Below are 17,676 nucleotides of genomic sequence, written 5' to 3'. Positions count from 1 at the left end.
CGTATTTCTATTTTTGTGTACATTTTTATTCAAGTGTTGTTTTTTTTATTTTGTTATACCACTGAGCAAAGTGACCGGAGTCAAATGTATGTGTTCACATAACAATAAAGCTGATTCTGAACATGTGCGCCCGTTGAGTCGATTAAAACCACTCCTATAGATAGATAGATAGATAGATAGATAGATAGATAGATAGATAGATAGATAGATAGATAGATAGATAGGGGTATTGTTATTGTTACAGACATTGTGTATCGAAAAAGACCTTTTAAAATATACTTTAAATCCCTACGTTGTTTTGGTTAGCCAATGCTAGCTACACAACACCGTCACATAACGGTTGTCGTACAGACAAGCGTCATGTTCAAAAATGACACGCATAAATTTGTATTATATCTCGAATATCTTCTTAATAGCGTTCCTTTTTAAAGAAATTGCGCGATTAAGCCCGCCATTCATACCTGAAAATTTACTGCAGTATGACAAACGTTTCCCTCTTGCTGATATTTTCTGGAGCGCACTTGCCGTAAAGAGGATTTAGTTGCGTTTCCGCGTTATTGACCAATAAAATGGTCGCAATAATGATTGACAGCACTCGTAAACCAATAACAGGACAGAGAACTCCAAGAAAGGCGGGACCGAGTCTGAAAACAACTCGTACCGTAAACGCTTTGCGAACTGTCGCGATCCACCTTAGCTGCAGCCCAGTCTGGTATACGGTAGCTACATAGGAATTAAATTTTGAAAACGCTGCACGGAAAACATAAGAAATAATGGCAGACGAGGAAAACCTGCCGTCCGGATGGGAGAAAAGAATGAGCCGCAGTTCAGGTAATGAAACGCGAGCCACGAGAAGATAGAAATGCGAGCTGAATGGCTGTATGTAGTAAACTTAGCCCACTAGCTAGTAGCAGCAGCAGCAGCACAGCAGCATCGTGGCTTAGTGGTGAAACCAGCCAGAGCTTTAGATCTGACAAAGGTCTCAAACCAGCGGTGGGTAAAGTGGTGCTGTAGGTGTGTGATTCGTGTGTGGTATCGTCTGATATTTTGGTGTGCTGCTTCATGATCGCGCCATTGCTGTCCATTCAACCTGGGTGCTGCTGCAGGGCCCTGCATGACGTCACCCCCGCCCAGTAGCTCACCTGCAGACTGGGTGAGCCTCAGCAGGGGTTTTACTTCTCACAATTATGACAGGAGGCCGGCAATAGAAAAGAAAGGAATAGGATAGAATCCGCTTTATCGCCTCCGCAGGAAATAGTTTGTGTAGTGCAGCGAAATTTTGTTTTCAGCTCTGCAAGATGCTCGTTATAAACAGTGAAGACGATATCTAACCCAAATCTAAGTCAGAATTTAATGTGATGTAATATAAATATGACAGTGGTCTAGACAATATGGCTATGGAATATACACTTATGTGTACAGTATTGTGCAAACTGTCATACAGCAGGTATAGGTAGATATTCACTTTATTTATCCTGAGGGAAATCTGGGGTCCAGTAGCTTCATCACATAAAAACAATGAGCTTATTTAGTCGGTTTGAGGTGTTTTTTAACATCTATTCTCGTTCTAGTAAACACCACAGTTGCCAGTCTATCACAGGGCTAACACGAAGAGGTAAACAAATGTTCACATGCACACTAATGGACTACACCAGTTAGCCCTAACAGTCATGTCTTTGGATTGTGGGAGGAAAACCCATGCGAGCACAGAGAGAACATGCATACTCCAGGAGTCTACACCAGGATGACCTCAATGGAAATCAAACGTGGTTGCATGTCAGCTGATGGATCTGTGTGCAGTTAAGGACCCAGAGACCATCATTTGTCTCCATGGATTCCTAATCGAACAAATATTATCTGTGGCGCTAAAAACTGAGATTGTAAGAGACTATGGAAGCCACTTGTGTATTACAGCTGATACACTGTCCGCTGTATTGCATTGTCGTCAGTACAGATTTGTGATACTAGATGTCTCATTTGTGTTTTTAGATTGTTATGCTGTGTTTAGAAAATCAATGAGTGCGGCTTTAATGGCTCTGTGTCGTTTTGCCTACAGGCAAGGTTTACTACTTCAACCACATCACCAACGCCAGCCAGTGGGAGCGTCCCGTGGGAGACGGCCGCGGAGAGCCAGATAAGGTTGTCTGTAATGTGTAGTAATTTAGTGTTTTCAGTTAAATAAAGATAAAGTTTTATTATATAGCTCTGCTCTGAATATTACAAAGTGCCTCCCTACATAACTTAAAAACAAGCTGAAATTGATTAAGCGATGTGACGATTAAAATGAGTGATGAGTTCTCATAAAGCTGCCACTAAAAGATTCAAGGCTTCGGAGCATTGGACTGAAGGGCAGTGACATCTAGTGGTCGGTAGTAGGTATAGTCGGGAAAGTTTATTATGAGAGCTGCAGAGTAAAATAGGAAGCAATAACAAAAAAGTAAGTTCATAAAGGTTTTAAATGAACATAATTTATTTTACTATTGTTCGTGGTTGACTTTTGATGATACTGTCATTGTTTTATTCATTAGGAACAGTAATAAAATAAATACCAGTGATTATCAGATTAGCATTTAAGATGAGTTAAGACTTTCCTAGTAGTACCTGTTAAATGTAGTGTGTAATCTAATTAATTTCACATTCAGTAGAAACCCCTTCTGGTAAAGCGTACTGGAGTAACGGATGGCTAATAATAATTCATTTATTTTTTAACTAACTTTTAACTAACCATGTTGTGGAAAATCCATTTGATAGATGTTCAGCTTCCTCCTGAATAACTGTAATTTTTAATAGTCTTTGAAGTCATCACAAACTAGTTTTAATATTTTACTCATATATGACTCGTGATATCAGGAATATGACAATATCGAAAAGTTAAGACTCCAGCAACACTTGTCGTTTATGGAACAACACGTTTGAGGTCGGGGCCTTTACATCGGGTTATAACATAACGGTGACTTCAGTGTGGTTAGCGAGCTGTAAGCTTTCACGATGACTCAGATGAAGCCCACTAGCTGAAATATGTCTGTTTAGTAAAGTTGTTCCATGTGTGGCTTGAGTCTTAACCTGGGTCTTCAACTGACACAGATAAATGGAAGTCATGGAAAAAGGCTGCAGCTAACGGTTTTCCAGACATTTTCCAGTGTTTTCAATTAGCTCATGAATGTTTTGTCTCTTAATCCTCTTAAAACTGAGCCTACAACACACTGAAGTTACGTTATCATATGGTCTGACACATTTTTTATTTTAAAATAGTGTGAAAAAATGCCCCAAAAATAAATCAATTATTAAAATATTGTCAATTTTCTGTGAGTGGTTCCCTCAATAAAATATTCTGTAGCAGTTTGTTCTAACTTGTCACTTAGACTAGAGCATGTTTTTTTGTGTTTTTTTTTATAGCAGCATATAATTGACACTCTTACCTTGAGTGTTTTTTGACAATTTTGCCACGTTGACACTGATCAGTCTGGTTTTAAATCTTCAGGTTCGTTGCTCTCACCTCCTGGTGAAGCACAATCAGTCACGTCGTCCGTCGTCCTGGCGAGAACAAAACATTACACGAACTAAAGACGAGGCCCTGGATCTCATTCAGAGTAAGTTTTTAGCGGAGCAGAGAGGAAGAAGCCAAAGTGTTTGATCAACGTATTTAATGCCCCCTCGCTCTTCTCTGTTGCAGAGTACATAGAACAGATCAGGTCTGGACAGGAGAAGTTCGAGTCCCTGGCTTCTCAGTTCAGTGACTGCAGCTCAGCTAAGAACGGTGGAGACCTGGGACTGTTTGGCAGAGGTACACGGGGTCATGATGTCACGTCATGTTCCACCGGCTTTAGCGGCTCAGTCCGATGAAGCTCGTTTCTTCTTACGTATACCCTTTTCTCCAACAAATGTACTTACACGATTGAGCTGCAACCTCTTGGCTCATTTGTAGGCTTGTTTATGGGAAATAGTGTCCGTTTAAGGCTTCAGCCATCAACTAATAAATATGGAGCATTGGTCTTCAGCAGGGACTTTATGTACTTTTTTAGTTTCCCTCCACAAATTTAAATTTCTTTCAATACACATTAACATGAATACAACATAGTTTAATGAAGGGATAGCTTAATATTGAATGCAAAATGCTAATAATTATGTATATTTATAAACAGCACTAGGCTGAGTTTAATATAGAACATAAGTCTTCAACAGGAGATCTGTGACCCCTAGGGGTTCACGGAGGTACTGCAGGGGGGGGGTCACAATATCTTTGATTGATTAGACCTTTTTATATATATATATATATTTTAATTGTGCGATGGAGAAGCAGCCGGAGATACTAAAGCAGAAACATGCTACTACCAAGAGGACCAATCACACATTTGTCAACTGCGTCAATCTGACGCAGAAGTCTAAACCGCCCATTATTTGCAGCTTCTTTAATGTCCAGTAAAACTTGACTAATTTGAAAACATGTCAGTCAGCCACATTGTTACAGTGGATCACATTAAAATGAACATCTGCAGATCAGTTATTATAAATACACAGTGAAGTTTGCTCAACGATGCAGAGGTGTTGGGCTTAAAAACCCTATTTGTGTCCCCAAATTTGAAATCTACCAAGGTGTGTGTGTGTGTGTGTGTGTGTGTGTGTGTGTGTGTGTGTGTGTGTGTGTGTGTGTGTGTGTGTGTGTGTAGTTGTCTTTGGACTTTTCATGGGACCTCAATGATCATTTAGTATTATTTGTAATAAATATGCTTAATGTATAGAAGTAGGAAGCGTTTTAAGAAAGTTAAGGAGGGTAAATTCAACCTGAGCTTTTCTATAATGACCTCTTGTTTGCGGTCTCCACCCAAATCAGTGGAAACCAGTGGAAGCTTAATGAGCATTTAAATGCATTTAAAACATTTATTCCTAATGTAAGACAGATGTCACAAGTCATAAATGCAGCATGCTCCGTGTTTAGTTGAATGTGGGAGATCATTTCAGTAGTTTAACGTTTAGTGTCTGTGTCTGTGTTTCAGGTCAGATGCAGAAGCCTTTCGAAGACGCCTCCTTTGCTCTCAAAGTCGGGGACATGAGCGGCCCTGTGTTTACTGACTCCGGAGTGCACATCATCCTACGCACTGGTTGAATGGAAGACGCCACATACTGTAGTTTCCTCTTACATCTTCAGGCACACACACACACAGAGATCAACACAACTAAGGCTGCAATTTATTTCAATAACACACATGCCGCCCAATAATCAGAAGCTTCCAGTGTTCTTCTAGGTGGGATAATTTAATTCCAAGCGCTATCAAACACTTAATAATTTTATTACACTGAAAATTAAAGGAGTATTCGAAATTACTCATAAGACCTCAAGCTTTTATTAACTGCTTTATAAAAACATGAGTGCCTGTGGAAGTGACCTCCCTATGGAAACCATGTCTCATGGTTTAAGAATATGTTTGTAAAAAAGAAAAAAAGAAAAAGCTTGTTCCAGGTATGTGCATGTCTTCAAGAGGACCATTTACTGTATGTTTTCCTGTAAGCTTTTCCACTTCTACTGTATGTGTGCCAAAGCATTTCATCCATCCGGATAATTGTTTTGGATAATAGATTATTGAGATGCTTTCTAACCATTGCAGGTCCCTCCTGTCAGAGAAGGCACTGTTACTCTGAGTTCTCTGTACATACCTGGTGGTTTAACGTTTCTGTTGTTTGCAAAGGTTTAACAAACAGTTATTTGTTTTCATAATTCATCCACGTAGAGAAGTGCATGTATTTTTCCCCTCGGATATGTCAAGACGGCACCGCTGAAAGCTTGCAGGTTTTAACAATGAGCTCCACAGCTTTTAAAAGCATCAATGTTCATGTGAACTGTCACCGGGGCGTAAATAAAATAAATCCTTTTTTTGTATCTAAGGCCTGGTGTGCTTTTGTTTTCCTCAGTTTTTGGAGATGCATTGAACATAGCTATAGATGTGTGTGTGTGTGTGTGTGTGTGTGTGTGTGTGTGTGTGTGTGTGTGTGTGTGTGTGTGTGTGTGTGTGTGTGTGTGTGTGTGTGTGTGTGTGTGTGTGTGTGTGTGTGTGTGAGAGAGAGAGAGACACTGGGTGGTGGTAGGTCTTGAGGGGTTGTGCGATTAGACCATACTTGTTAAAATGTAAAGTTTCTTAGACCATTTTGTAGTGGTGTCAGAAACCTTAGTGATCAAATTCTATGGCCTACACAGGGCACTCAAACTGTCACATTTTGAAGTTTTGTTGCGAAAATATGAACCTTTTTTTTTAAAAAAAACATAATTTTATTTTAAGTTTCATGAACATCACACGTATTTATTTACAAAATCATCACGTCTTAGTAACGTGTAAATTATAATGTTATAACCAGAGGAGCCGCGGCAGTCTGACATGTAATGATTAGACAGCGGTAACATCATCAAACAATGATACTTGTGTCCAAAGTGAAATCCCAGATGTGCTCCAGTATTAGCAGAAGAGAAGCTAACATTGCTAACAGAGACTGCTGTGGCCAAAATGGCTTGGTGATTCGCTGTACCTACTACATTGAGCTAGGTTCAAAGTTAAAACTTGAATCTGCAAATTATTTTCTTTATCTCTTAATACACCAGTTAGGTTTATTTATGTTTATGGCAGTTGCACGGCCACTCTACTGTTGCACATGTTCGAAATAAAAAATGAATATTTGAAACTGTTTTACTTGAATAGCTTAATATTGAATGCAACTTGATAATAATATATAATAATTATATATAAGTATATTTATAAACAGCACTAGTCTGAGGGGGGCGAGCGCTATCTGTATGGGCAGGCCTTCACCATTCGCACAGATCATCAGGCACTGACATGTCTGTTGGCGACCGAAGGCTCAGGGCACAGACCCATGAGACTGCTACGTTGGGCTGACCGGCTGAATCAGTACAACTTCAGTCTGGAGTTTATGCCTGGGTGCGCTAATACAGTGGCCAACCTCCTGTCAAGAGCTGTGTCCCTGACGAAGGAGACAGGTGGGACAACGCCAGAGTCAGAGAGCGATGAAGACCGGGTCCACATCCTGCATGGGCCCCTCAGTACAGTAGTCACCCAGCAGCAGAGCTGCAGCAGGCCTCAGCTGATAACGACACACTCGCAACCCTCCGTACTTTCGTCAATAACGGCTGGCCAGCCAAGGTGGAGGACGGCCTGCTCCCCTGCTGGGGGTCAGTGTGCCTCACTCGTGGCCACCGTGCTGCTGCTCCAGAGACCCTAAGGGGCACATGAGGGGCACCTGGGAGTGGCCAGTGTGAAGCAACGCTGCCAGGATACCGTGTGGTGGCCCCACATAGACTCTGATGTAGAGCAGTTGGTATGTAACTGTGCCTGCTGCCTCCTGAGTGTGAAGATGGGCCAGTCTGCCACAGCATCCCTTTCCTCAACCCCTTGGTCGTCTGCATCTTGGGAACATATCCAGGTTGACCTCTGTAGAGAACTTCACGGGACGCCTGCACACGCACACTACCCGTTGTACACAACCTTCATTCAAAATGGCCAGAGGTCTTTCAACTGACCTCCATCAGCACACACACCGTCATCAGTGGCCTGGGCGGCCTGTTTGGGTGCTGGGGGCTTCCCAGTGTTGTTACCACAGCTAATGGCAGCTAATAACCCGGAGAGTAATAAAGGGGTGGAAAAACTGACTAAAACTCAGATGGACTCTGAGCCTGTCTAGAGGAAGGGAAAACCTTTGACGATGAACTCAGCTCAGCTTGGGTGGTGAGTACAGCGCAGGGGGTTGTGGCATGCCATCTCTCAGATCTGGACTATGTTCAGAAATCATCCTATGAAATGTCCTGTGGGGCCTGGTTAAGTTTAAAGTTACTGTGACTTTAAGAGGTGTGACATGAGACGGCAGGTGTAGTAAAGTGTGATGTTGAGTCAGTTGAATAAAGGCATGAGAACGAAACCGACGTGATCTTTGAGTAACAGCATACGAACACGATAGTATCGTTTTTTAAAAGACCAGAGGTGAGTTTATTCTGAGAGCCTCACTTTGGATTTGATATTGATCATTTTATTGATTAAAAAATCACATTTGACAAAAAGCTATTTCTGATTCTATGAGTTTTGTTTAATAAGAGATAAGATAATTTGTTTGTGGAGGTTGAATGTGCATTGAACTTTACAGTCTGACAGGTATACAGTCTCCTCCAAAAGTATTGTAACAGCAATGCAAATTCCTTTGTTTTTGTTGTTCACTGAAGACATTTGGGTTTAAGATCAAAAGATGAGACAAGAGTTCAGAATCTTAGCTTTTATTTCGTGGTATTTACATCTAGATGTGTTAAAAAACATAGGATAAATCACTGTTTGTATTACACAACAGCATTTTTAGGTGAGCAGAAGTAATGGAACAAGTAATCTTAACGTTCAGTTCAATTCAATTTTATATATATAGCGCCTATAACAATACAAATGGTCTCAAAACGCTTTACAAAAACCAGCCTGCAACCTCCAGAGCGAGCCTGAGGGCGACAGTGGCAAGGAAAAATATGCCCTGGTTGTATCCTCAGATTTTGTCATTGACATTTTTATGAAATCTTTCTAGCTTCAATATGGAATGGTGAGATTTTAAATAAATAAATAACATTTAATATTTGGTGGTATAACCCTTGCTTGCAATGACTGCCTCAAGCCTGCGACCCATCGACATCGTCAAACTGTTGCATTCTTCATTTGTGATACTATTCCAGGCTTTTACTGCAGCTTCTTTCAGTTATTGTCTGTTTCGGGGAGTTTCTCCCTTCAGTCTCCTCTTCAGGAGGTGAAATGCTGCTCAATTGGAGTTAAGGTCAGGTGATTGACTTGGCCAGTCTAAAACCTTCCCCTTTTTTCCCCTGATGAAGTCCTTTCTTTTCAATCTGGCCTTCTGATTCTTACTAATGATGAGTGGTTTGCATCTTTTGTGGCCTCTATATTTCTGCTCTCGGAGTCTTCTTCAAACAGTGGATTGTGATACCTTCACCCCTGCACTGTGGAGGTCGTTGGTGATGTCACATACTAATGTTTTGGGTGTTTTCTTCACAGCTCTCACAATATTTCTGTCATCAACTACTGTTGTTTTCTTTGGCCAACCTGTTTGACATCTGGTGCTCAGTACACCAGTAGTTTCTTTTTTATTCAGGACATTACAAATTGTTGTGCTTTCTAAGCCCAATGTTTGTCCAGCGGCTCTGATTGATTTTCTTTATTTTCTCAGCTTCAAAATGCCTTGCTATTCTCCCATAGACAGCTCCCTGGATTTCATGTTGGTTTATCCTCTTCCTTCCTTTCCTTCTTTGGAGGCGACTGTAACTGCTAACACCCAGTCTACCCAGGAAATCCCAGTTTGCGTGTGATCTGTTATCTAGTTTTATATTTCTCTTTGTGTCCTTTTATCAGTAATTCTGTTTTCAGTTGGATTCACTAACCTCAGCCTCAAACCAGAAGCAAGAGATGGACATCTGTTAATGATTATGTTGTTTTACTGAAGCTGTCTGGTTTGAAACAAAGGGATGTCAAATCAAAACTGCAGTTTTATTGTACTTTTCATGGGGTTTATTGTGATGGGTCCACAGTGCATTTCAATGAATGACGGGTTCATAAAACAGAATCTCAGATAATGCAGGTAGATAGGATACCTGTAAAGACTGGTGGTGTTGAGGGAATGACTGCACCCAGAAGTAGAGCTCGACCGAGGGCTGATACTGATTATTTTTACATCAGCACCGACCGATGGCCAAAACGTGCTGCTGATTTTTCTGAGCCGATATTTGGAGCCAATCCTGCTTTTTCTCCCCGATAAAAAAATGACACAATGATAACAAATGTTACACTTCTCAATTTAACCAAAAACAAAATGGGCTGCACCGGTCTGCAGCGTCTCAACACAAATATCAACCCATCAGTCTCTACCCAGAAGCAGGTTTTGCAGAGACTCTCTTTATTACACTGCTTCTCTGTTAAGAAATACCGACACAGGATGATGCTGTCACCACAAGGCTCCACCATGAGGGATCACAAAATCTTTGGTTGATAAGACATTTTTTATACATTTTTTAATTTCTCCCCACAAATGTCTGTGAATACACATCAACATGAATCCAGCATATTTTAGTAAAGGAATAAGCAAAAGCTTAATATTGAATGCAAACTACAAGATAATAATGTATATTTATAACTATCACTAGGCTGTGTTTATATATACATATAATAGACATATAATAGACATATAATAGGTCCTTGGCCTGAAAAATGTTGATGATATCCACACACAGTGTTGGAGTTTTGCCAAAATGGAGGAATAAATGGTTTGATATCCTCTCTTACTTGTGCCATATTTCTACATTGTCCCAGTCTTCAGTCTTCTCGGCTGCTCTGCTCTATTATGTTTAACTGGTTACATTGTTCATTATAGCTGCTCTCATACCTATTTTATTTAATATTTTATTCAATGTGTTCTTGTTTTCTGTCTGTTCTGTCTCTGTCTGTCTGTAACATTTCAGTCTCTTTGACTCCAGCCATGCTCTCCTCATCAGCCCCCAACTCTCTCTACCTGAGTCTCTTCCTCTTTCTGTCGTACCACTCCCCTGTTCTCTCCTGGCAGGTTGGGAATCGCAATCAGTGTATCTCTGCTCCCTTCGTACCCGGCTACAACCTGGTGGGGGAGGGATTTGATATGGTCACCCTGCGTCGAAAGGGGTCATACGTGGTGGATGTGATGACCTATCTCACCCCTAATGACACCTGCAAACTCTGCTCCAGCCCTCTTCTTGGCAACCAACTGTACAAAGTAATCAATAAACAAACGGTTACAGAGTTAAATAGTTTTACACACGTTATGTGTACATGCTGATGATGGTGTCCTCTGCTTCGTTTTCAGCTGCCAGTCTCTGCAGTCGACTGGCGTTCATACAGCCAATGTAGCATTGAAATCAAAAACAGCACAGACAACTCTATTAGGTATGGTATTATACACTATTGTAATCACTACAGATATTAAGTATCCAGAGACACAGACTTGCACTCTGTTAATGTTATACCAAAAAAAACAAATAAAATCCATGAGAGGTTTATGTAAATGTTTGCCATGCTAATACAACTCAACTCTCTATGATCAGCTTCATCATTTAATTATTATGATGATTTCAACTTTCTGTCTCATGCTTAATTTGAGGTATGTGATCGAGTTCATATGAGCACACATAGCTGTCTAAAAATGAACATTTTGTTTCATGTCTTTTTTTTTTACTTTAAATTGGTCCACAGCTCACTGGTTGACACTTACATCTCCCAGGACATTAAGGACTGGAAGGTAGGATACAGCTCACAGCTACTGGTGTAATGTTATCATTATAACTCATAGACAGGTATGAATCTTGCATATTGCCAGCCAGGCTACAAAAACTGACAAACACGACTGGGACGTTTTACGTCAGAGTAAAAAAAAGAAAGAAAACGGCACAGAGACAGCGATGAGAGCATACATGCAATGCCCACACAGTGGAATGAATGATACACTAGATGAGCCGCTGCTAGGGTCAATGTGAGGTGCATGAATTTCAATTGAGCTTATTGTCTTTAATAGTCTTTCATTTACATGGAAATAGTTTCAAACTTGTATGGTCAGATTTTTTTTGTTGTTGTTGTTTTTACCTTTAAGCGGCCCATAAACTTTTATATTTTCATTCAATTTTATCAGGTTGCCCAAAATTTAGATTCACTTTTGCACTTTGGGGTGGAAGGGAAACACTCCGATATTTACAACTTTGCCAAACAAAGAAGCAGTGAGGATCGCTACAGCTTCAGTACCCAAAGACTCTCCTGCAGTCACTATAGGTAGGTTGCAAGCAATACTGCTTCACAACATATGTTCAATATGTCATAAAAGATTGTTTTGCATAGCTAAGACAGTCTCTTTGTCTCTAGGTATCGGGTGCCAAAAAAACCTCCCCTCAGTTCAGAGTTCAGTAAGGATTTGGCCGATTTGCCAAGTTCCTACAACTCTAATACCAAAGATGAGTACGACCAGCTCATAGCGATCTATGGCACACACTACATACGTCAGGTTAATGCTCTCACACACCACATTCTTTTTTTTATTTCACAAGTAATGCACATTTTTTTCAACAACAATGTACCTTGTCCCAGGTTTACCTTGGGGGTCGACTCAGACGAGTCACGGCTTCACGAACATGTTTGTCCAGATTGAATGGATTCACCTCAGATCAGGTACTTGAAGACTGCACACAGTATTTAAGTCGTTCACCTCGTCAAACAGTGAGGACTATTTAGCTATTAAATGTCAAACCGTATAATCTCAAACTTCTCAGTCATCCAGGTCATGGTAATCCAAAAGGGGGTTTATAAAACTTCAGGATGTTTTGCTGCTCATCCGAGTAGCTTCTTCACTTCTAAGAGACTGGTGGGAAGTTGAGGTTTAAATAGGAAACTCTGTAAAACCACCAGCCGACTGCTGGCTTCGTCGGTCACAGCTCATCATAAAACTACAATTTACAGTAAATGCAGCCAGTGACTATATGAAGCATTTTCTTTTTCCTCCTGTCTTCCAGGTTCACTCCTGTTTATCACTCGGTTTCTCTGTCGGTCTGGGGAAGTTGGCAAGTTCCAGCCTTGAGTCTTGTACCCCAGTCGTGCAGAATCGGGGTACATCAGTCTCCTTCGGCGGTGGTCTCCACCAACACTACACAGAGGTGGAAGGTGGCTCTGGTTGGTTGGGGGAGTTTTCACTCACCCACGAAGACTCCAGCGGCTTCAACAACTGGATGAGTAGCCTGAAAGATCACCCAGGTGTCGTTTCATACTCCCTTCGGCCATTATATGAGCTGGTATCAAGAAAGAGGCGGAGGGCAGGGATGAAGGCTGCTATTGAGCAGTACTTAAAGGACAATGTAGTGAAAGACTCACAGAGAACACCATCTTGTGGGTACAGTCCTAACCTGTCTTTCAATTGCTGTCCCATGGCGACCCGCAAGGGGACCCTGGAGGTCACCATGGTCCGAGCCTGGGGTCTGAAAGGAGATCCTGTTGGCGTAACTGAGAGGTGCTTTAGCTGAGGGATTAAAATCTGAGGATGGTGTATCAGCAGTGTTACTTCATCTGTCGCTTTGTTTTCTCCTACCTACAGCTATGCTAAGATCGAGTTTGGTTACATCAGGCACACAACTCATATAATTAAGTCAAACTCCCCATGGTGGAACTCTTACTATAATCTGGGCACGGTCAGTAACCTTGTTCCTCTGAATGTATTCTAGTCCAGCAGTGTTCAGTCGACTACAGCTAGCCACTGCCTTTTTGCTGATATCAGTATAGCTGCATTTCCCCAGATTGGTTTTGTTGTACTCTTATTGAGTCAGGCACTACAGTGCAAAATGAAGGTGTTCACAGAGAACAAGTAAAATTATTCCTGTGAAATACAGTAATGACCAATAATTGTAAATAAATGCATGATGTAATGTCAGCAAGTTATTCCATTGCGGTTCTTATATATTAATTGCAATGGTTAAATTAGAAGTGTTGGATATTGTCTGGACATCTGGACACATCAACCCCAGCTCCACTGTTCTTTATGCTGCATTTGCTGCATCTAAAATTACCCATTAAACTCAATCTGTTAGATAACATTATTACAACCAATCTGACTTTAATCAATTCTTCTCTTGAAGGCACACACAAACCAAGAATTTGTGGTCGAGGTCTGGGACAAGGATCTGCGCTATGATGACCGTCTGTTACGGTGTTCGTTTTCCCTGATGAGTGGGACTTATACAAGGACCTGCTTCCACGGTCACAGTGGTTATGAGGTCAGGTACAAGCTCACCTGTGACCCTCATCTGACTGGAGAGAAATGTGAGCGCTATAAACCATCTCCATTGTAATACATCTTTTATTTTTCAGCCTGCATGTTTTTCTTTAATCTGTGTGATACTGCAACAGGTCACATGACTGATGAACTGAGTCATGCCTCATGCAGTTTGATCTTCAGTATTTGCAGTTAGACATTTCAGTCATATGTCAGTCATATTGTGGAGACAATGTCAAATCATTGTTGTATTAAATTCTATGTAGCTTTCTCATGAAAATAAAGATTGTAAACCAGCTTCACTTCAAACAACAGACTGTACTTCCTTGTTTTCAGTGGGGCTGACCAACATCAGCCTGAGGATGAGACCAAATAGCATGTCTGTCATTTGTATGAGAAATTATACATGTATTTGAAGATATTCTTACAAGGTGAGAATATGGTCTATAAATGAGACCATATTCTTAGTGGGTCAAGTGTTCCAACAATATGCTACATGCCCAGAAAAGTTTGCCAGAGAAATCGTTTTTGTGGAGGCAAGAGTGACGGACCTTCAAGTCTCATTCTAGTACATAATAAATGGGCCAACTACTTAACCCTTACACTGTTAGGAGTTAATTAATTGGTCTGTTGGCAACTTTGGGAAATGGTATTTGTTAAAGGCTCCAAGTATCACGAATACTGAATACAGATCAACAGCAACATTATGACCACTGACAGGTGAATCGAATAACATTTACCATCTTGTGACAATACAATGTTCTGTATGTGTCATGTTATTGCATGAACCAACAACCAGTTTCTCCTTATAACAACACTATACCCACTCCACGTAGCTCAATCCACAAAACATAATTGTAAGCGGCAGCCCCTTACAATTGCACAAGTTGTATTTTTAAAAACATTGCAAAATATTACATTAAAACGAAAACGTGACAGGATTGAAGGTGTTCAACCTGTCTGCACACACGTAGCAGTAAAATAGATGTGTGAATATTCTTATTTGTGGCTAAAACAAGGTCTTGGTGTCTTTTTGTTCTGTAAATACAACATTTGGTAATACAAACCACAATCATCCAGACAAGGAATATGCATTGGCTGTTTGAGTTTGAGTAATTGCATGTCTGAATTACATGTCTGCACTCGCCTACATAAATAGTCTCTCTGAAATCCTTACATGTTTTCATTAATATATATGAAGCTGAGACCTGTGCTTTTATTTGGTTTTCATTTTTAATTTATTTCATTTTTAATTTGGGGTTAGTAGGACCTCAGAATTCATATTGCATTTATTTATGTCATAAAGAAGTCCCAATGTGTGACAAAATATAAAGTCCTTTATTTTACTCCCTGGACATGGCTGTGCAAAGACAGAATTGTAAACAATGAAGTCCAAAAGTCCTTAAACAAGTACTTAGTAATTAGCAAAAAATGCTCATTTGTTAAATTTGCTGTCACATCAAACTAGAAACGTTAACAAACATAAATAAATAAGTTTTAACTTTTGCTACCACTAGATGGCAGACTAAAGCGTCCACTAATGATGACACTGAGTTTAAATGAAGCAGAATAAGTTGCAATGAAACCTAAAACTTAGACAGACTTTAATGATCCATAAGGGAAAGTAATTTGTCACCGTAACTTTGTTGCACATTAAAGAAAACAGGGTAACACTTTCTATGAAGGTTGTATTTATAATGCCCTATGAATGCACTCATAATATTTTATAAGGTGTCTATAAAGCATTATAATGGTCATTATTACCATCTATACATATTCACAAGTCGTCATAACCAACTTCATGATGCATTATGACAACTGGTTATGAATGATTATATTTTTAATCTGAATAGTGCATTATAAATATGTCAATATCTGCCTAGTCACTTGTTCATTTTATGATGCATCATAACTACTTTGCTTTGCTAAATGTGCATAGTGATGCATAATGAGTTTTGACTTTGCCTATAGTGCTTTATATCTGTAGTTATAAGTATATGTAATAAAGTTATAATAATGTATACATCTCCCTACAGCACACTGTTATAAACAGCTATGCAATATCATAAGTGCTAATTTGTCAGCTCTAAGTAAAGTGACAAGAATGTGACACTATTATTAACAGATATAAGTTACTATGAGTAATTAAAAGGTGCAATGAACTAAGTCCTGAGTCTGGAATCTTTACCCCATATGCACAATGTTAATATCAAAGGTGTTATTTGTCAGCTTTAGGTAAATTAGTGCAAATGAGGTGTTGTGGATATAAGACTATTATAAACAAATATGAGGCACAATGAAATGAGAGCCTGGACAGTAAAGACAAAAGGAATGCATTTAGTTCACTTTATTTTCATTTAAACCAACACACATAATCAGAATGATTATCAATGTTCTGAGCACATTACACAAACACATGAAACACGTGAAACAGGCCACAAAAGTGGCACAGCGTGGTCCTAGAAATGTGGCTCTTAAAATCGCCTTTGGGTTAGTGAGGTGATTCAGGGTCAGAGGTCAGGAGATGGTTTGACAGCAACTACAAGAAGAACAGAGGCAAATCTTTAGTGTCTAATCTTTAGTGTCTAATCTTTAGTCTTTATACAACCTTCATAGAAAGTGTTACCGAAAATAGTCATAAAAGACACAAGAAAGATAAAATAAATGAGATTAAATTAAAGAAAAATAAAATAAACAACGTCCCCATATGAGGACACAGGGTCTCAGGAGGTTATATGTGAGTCTTACCTTTTCTAGGTAGGCCAGAGTGAGAGAGAGAGAGAGAGAGAGAGAGAGAGGTGAAACTATTATCTGATTTATGCTGCTTTACAATCACAAATCTATCAAATGATAGAACACATATTTTTAAAATAAATACTTATGTCCAACACATTGTTGTAATCTCAGAATACTTTTGAAAAGATGGGGATATTCAGTTATTGCTTTAGTGGAAAATGACTTGTTTTCTGTCAGTATTTAAACATCTACAACTATTTCATGTAGTGGCTAACGATGCGGATGTTTCATTCAGGGGCTGGTGGAGACCAAAAACAGAGCTAAAAGACAATGAATAGGTGACTTAAATGCATCAAGTGGACACACTATGCTAATTTTGCTGCTTGCATGCTTGATGCATTTGCGGAGATCATCATGTACACTTAAAAAGGATAATGTTGATATTTCATCAAGGGTGCCAACTCAAAACTAAACAATTAAAAAAAATCTGACAAGGTTTAAATACCCCAGAGAAAGTATACACAGATCAGGCATAACATTATGACCACCCTCCTAATATTGAGTAGGTCTCCCTTGTGCCTGCAGTTGTGACAAATTTAAATTTCTCTTAATACACATTAACATGAATCCAACATATTTTAGTAAAGAGGTAAATGGAGTCAGATGATGTAACCGTCACCCTACTGTTGCACATGTTCAAAACGAAAACAATAATATGTGTAGATAGATAGATAGATAGATAGATAGATAGATAGATAGATAGATAGATAGATAGATAGATAGATAGATAGATAGATAGATAGATAGATAGATAGATAGATAGATAGATAGATAGATAGATAGATAGATAGATAGATAGATAGATAGATAGAGAGAGATGCTTTGTGCATGCACAGAGATTGTACCAGCCACTTTGTGTCTATTTCTTGTGTGTATTTTACTTGCACCTTCATATTTTCCAAGATCATTTCCTTCAGTCTGGATGCAATATGCCAGGTTTCATTTTTTTCAGCCCGAGATTCACTACTCCCAGTCTCTTATTTCGTCATAAGCTGTGATTTACTTCTTGCCTTTTTTTTTTCCTTATGCTCAGTCTGGTCAGGGTCAGAAGTGAAGCAGCAACAG

At 39.6% G+C, this 17,676-nt stretch overlaps 2 protein-coding genes across 3 annotated transcripts; both read left to right on the top strand.

Annotated features, from left to right (window-relative positions):
* The first annotated feature begins 663 nt into the window (after nucleotides 1-663).
* Nucleotides 664-5,875, top strand: pin1 (peptidylprolyl cis/trans isomerase, NIMA-interacting 1). Its single transcript, XM_047578612.1, has 5 exons — nucleotides 664-831; nucleotides 2,057-2,139; nucleotides 3,482-3,590; nucleotides 3,674-3,784; nucleotides 4,995-5,875. The coding sequence occupies exons 1-5, from the start codon at nucleotides 774-776 to the stop codon at nucleotides 5,102-5,104; spliced, it is 471 nt and encodes a 156-aa protein (XP_047434568.1). The 5' UTR covers nucleotides 664-773; the 3' UTR covers nucleotides 5,105-5,875.
* Nucleotides 5,876-7,885: 2,010 nt separating this feature from the next.
* Nucleotides 7,886-14,106, top strand: LOC125004441 (perforin-1-like). 2 transcript variants are annotated; one of them, XM_047579034.1, is made up of 9 exons: nucleotides 7,886-7,982; nucleotides 10,499-10,785; nucleotides 10,876-10,955; nucleotides 11,262-11,307; nucleotides 11,695-11,831; nucleotides 11,922-12,060; nucleotides 12,144-12,224; nucleotides 12,566-12,803; nucleotides 13,679-14,106. In XM_047579034.1, exons 2-9 carry the CDS (start codon nucleotides 10,516-10,518, stop codon nucleotides 13,732-13,734), a joined length of 1,047 nt encoding a protein of 348 aa, XP_047434990.1. In that variant the 5' UTR covers nucleotides 7,886-7,982; nucleotides 10,499-10,515; the 3' UTR covers nucleotides 13,735-14,106. The 2 variants fall into 2 exon arrangements, with proteins under 2 accessions (XP_047434990.1, XP_047434989.1); XM_047579033.1 differs by having other exon boundaries at nucleotides 12,566-13,234.
* The last annotated feature ends 3,570 nt before the right edge of the window (nucleotides 14,107-17,676 follow it).

Source organism: Mugil cephalus, chromosome 2 (assembly GCF_022458985.1).
Source record: "Mugil cephalus isolate CIBA_MC_2020 chromosome 2, CIBA_Mcephalus_1.1, whole genome shotgun sequence".
Taxonomy (NCBI): domain Eukaryota; kingdom Metazoa; phylum Chordata; class Actinopteri; order Mugiliformes; family Mugilidae; genus Mugil; species Mugil cephalus.
The sequence above is the reverse complement of the archived record's forward strand: the minus strand, read 5'-3'. Positions and strand labels throughout refer to the sequence as shown.

Bases quoted from the DNA above. Each gene is read 5' to 3' on its own strand.
- pin1 (XM_047578612.1), top strand. From the start codon at position 774: ATGGCAGACGAGGAAAACCTGCCGTCCGGATGGGAGAAAAGAATGAGC. The intron at 3,591-3,673 runs GTAAGTTTTTAG...TCTCTGTTGCAG, and splicing joins GGCCCTGGATCTCATTCAGA to AGTACATAGAACAGATCAGG. The intron at 3,785-4,994 runs GTACACGGGGTC...TCTGTGTTTCAG, and splicing joins CCTGGGACTGTTTGGCAGAG to GTCAGATGCAGAAGCCTTTC.
- LOC125004441 (XM_047579033.1), top strand. From the start codon at position 10,516: ATGCTCTCCTCATCAGCCCCCAACTCTCTCTACCTGAGTCTCTTCCTC. The intron at 10,956-11,261 runs GTATGGTATTAT...ATTGGTCCACAG, and splicing joins AGCACAGACAACTCTATTAG to CTCACTGGTTGACACTTACA. The intron at 11,308-11,694 runs GTAGGATACAGC...CAATTTTATCAG, and splicing joins AGGACATTAAGGACTGGAAG to GTTGCCCAAAATTTAGATTC.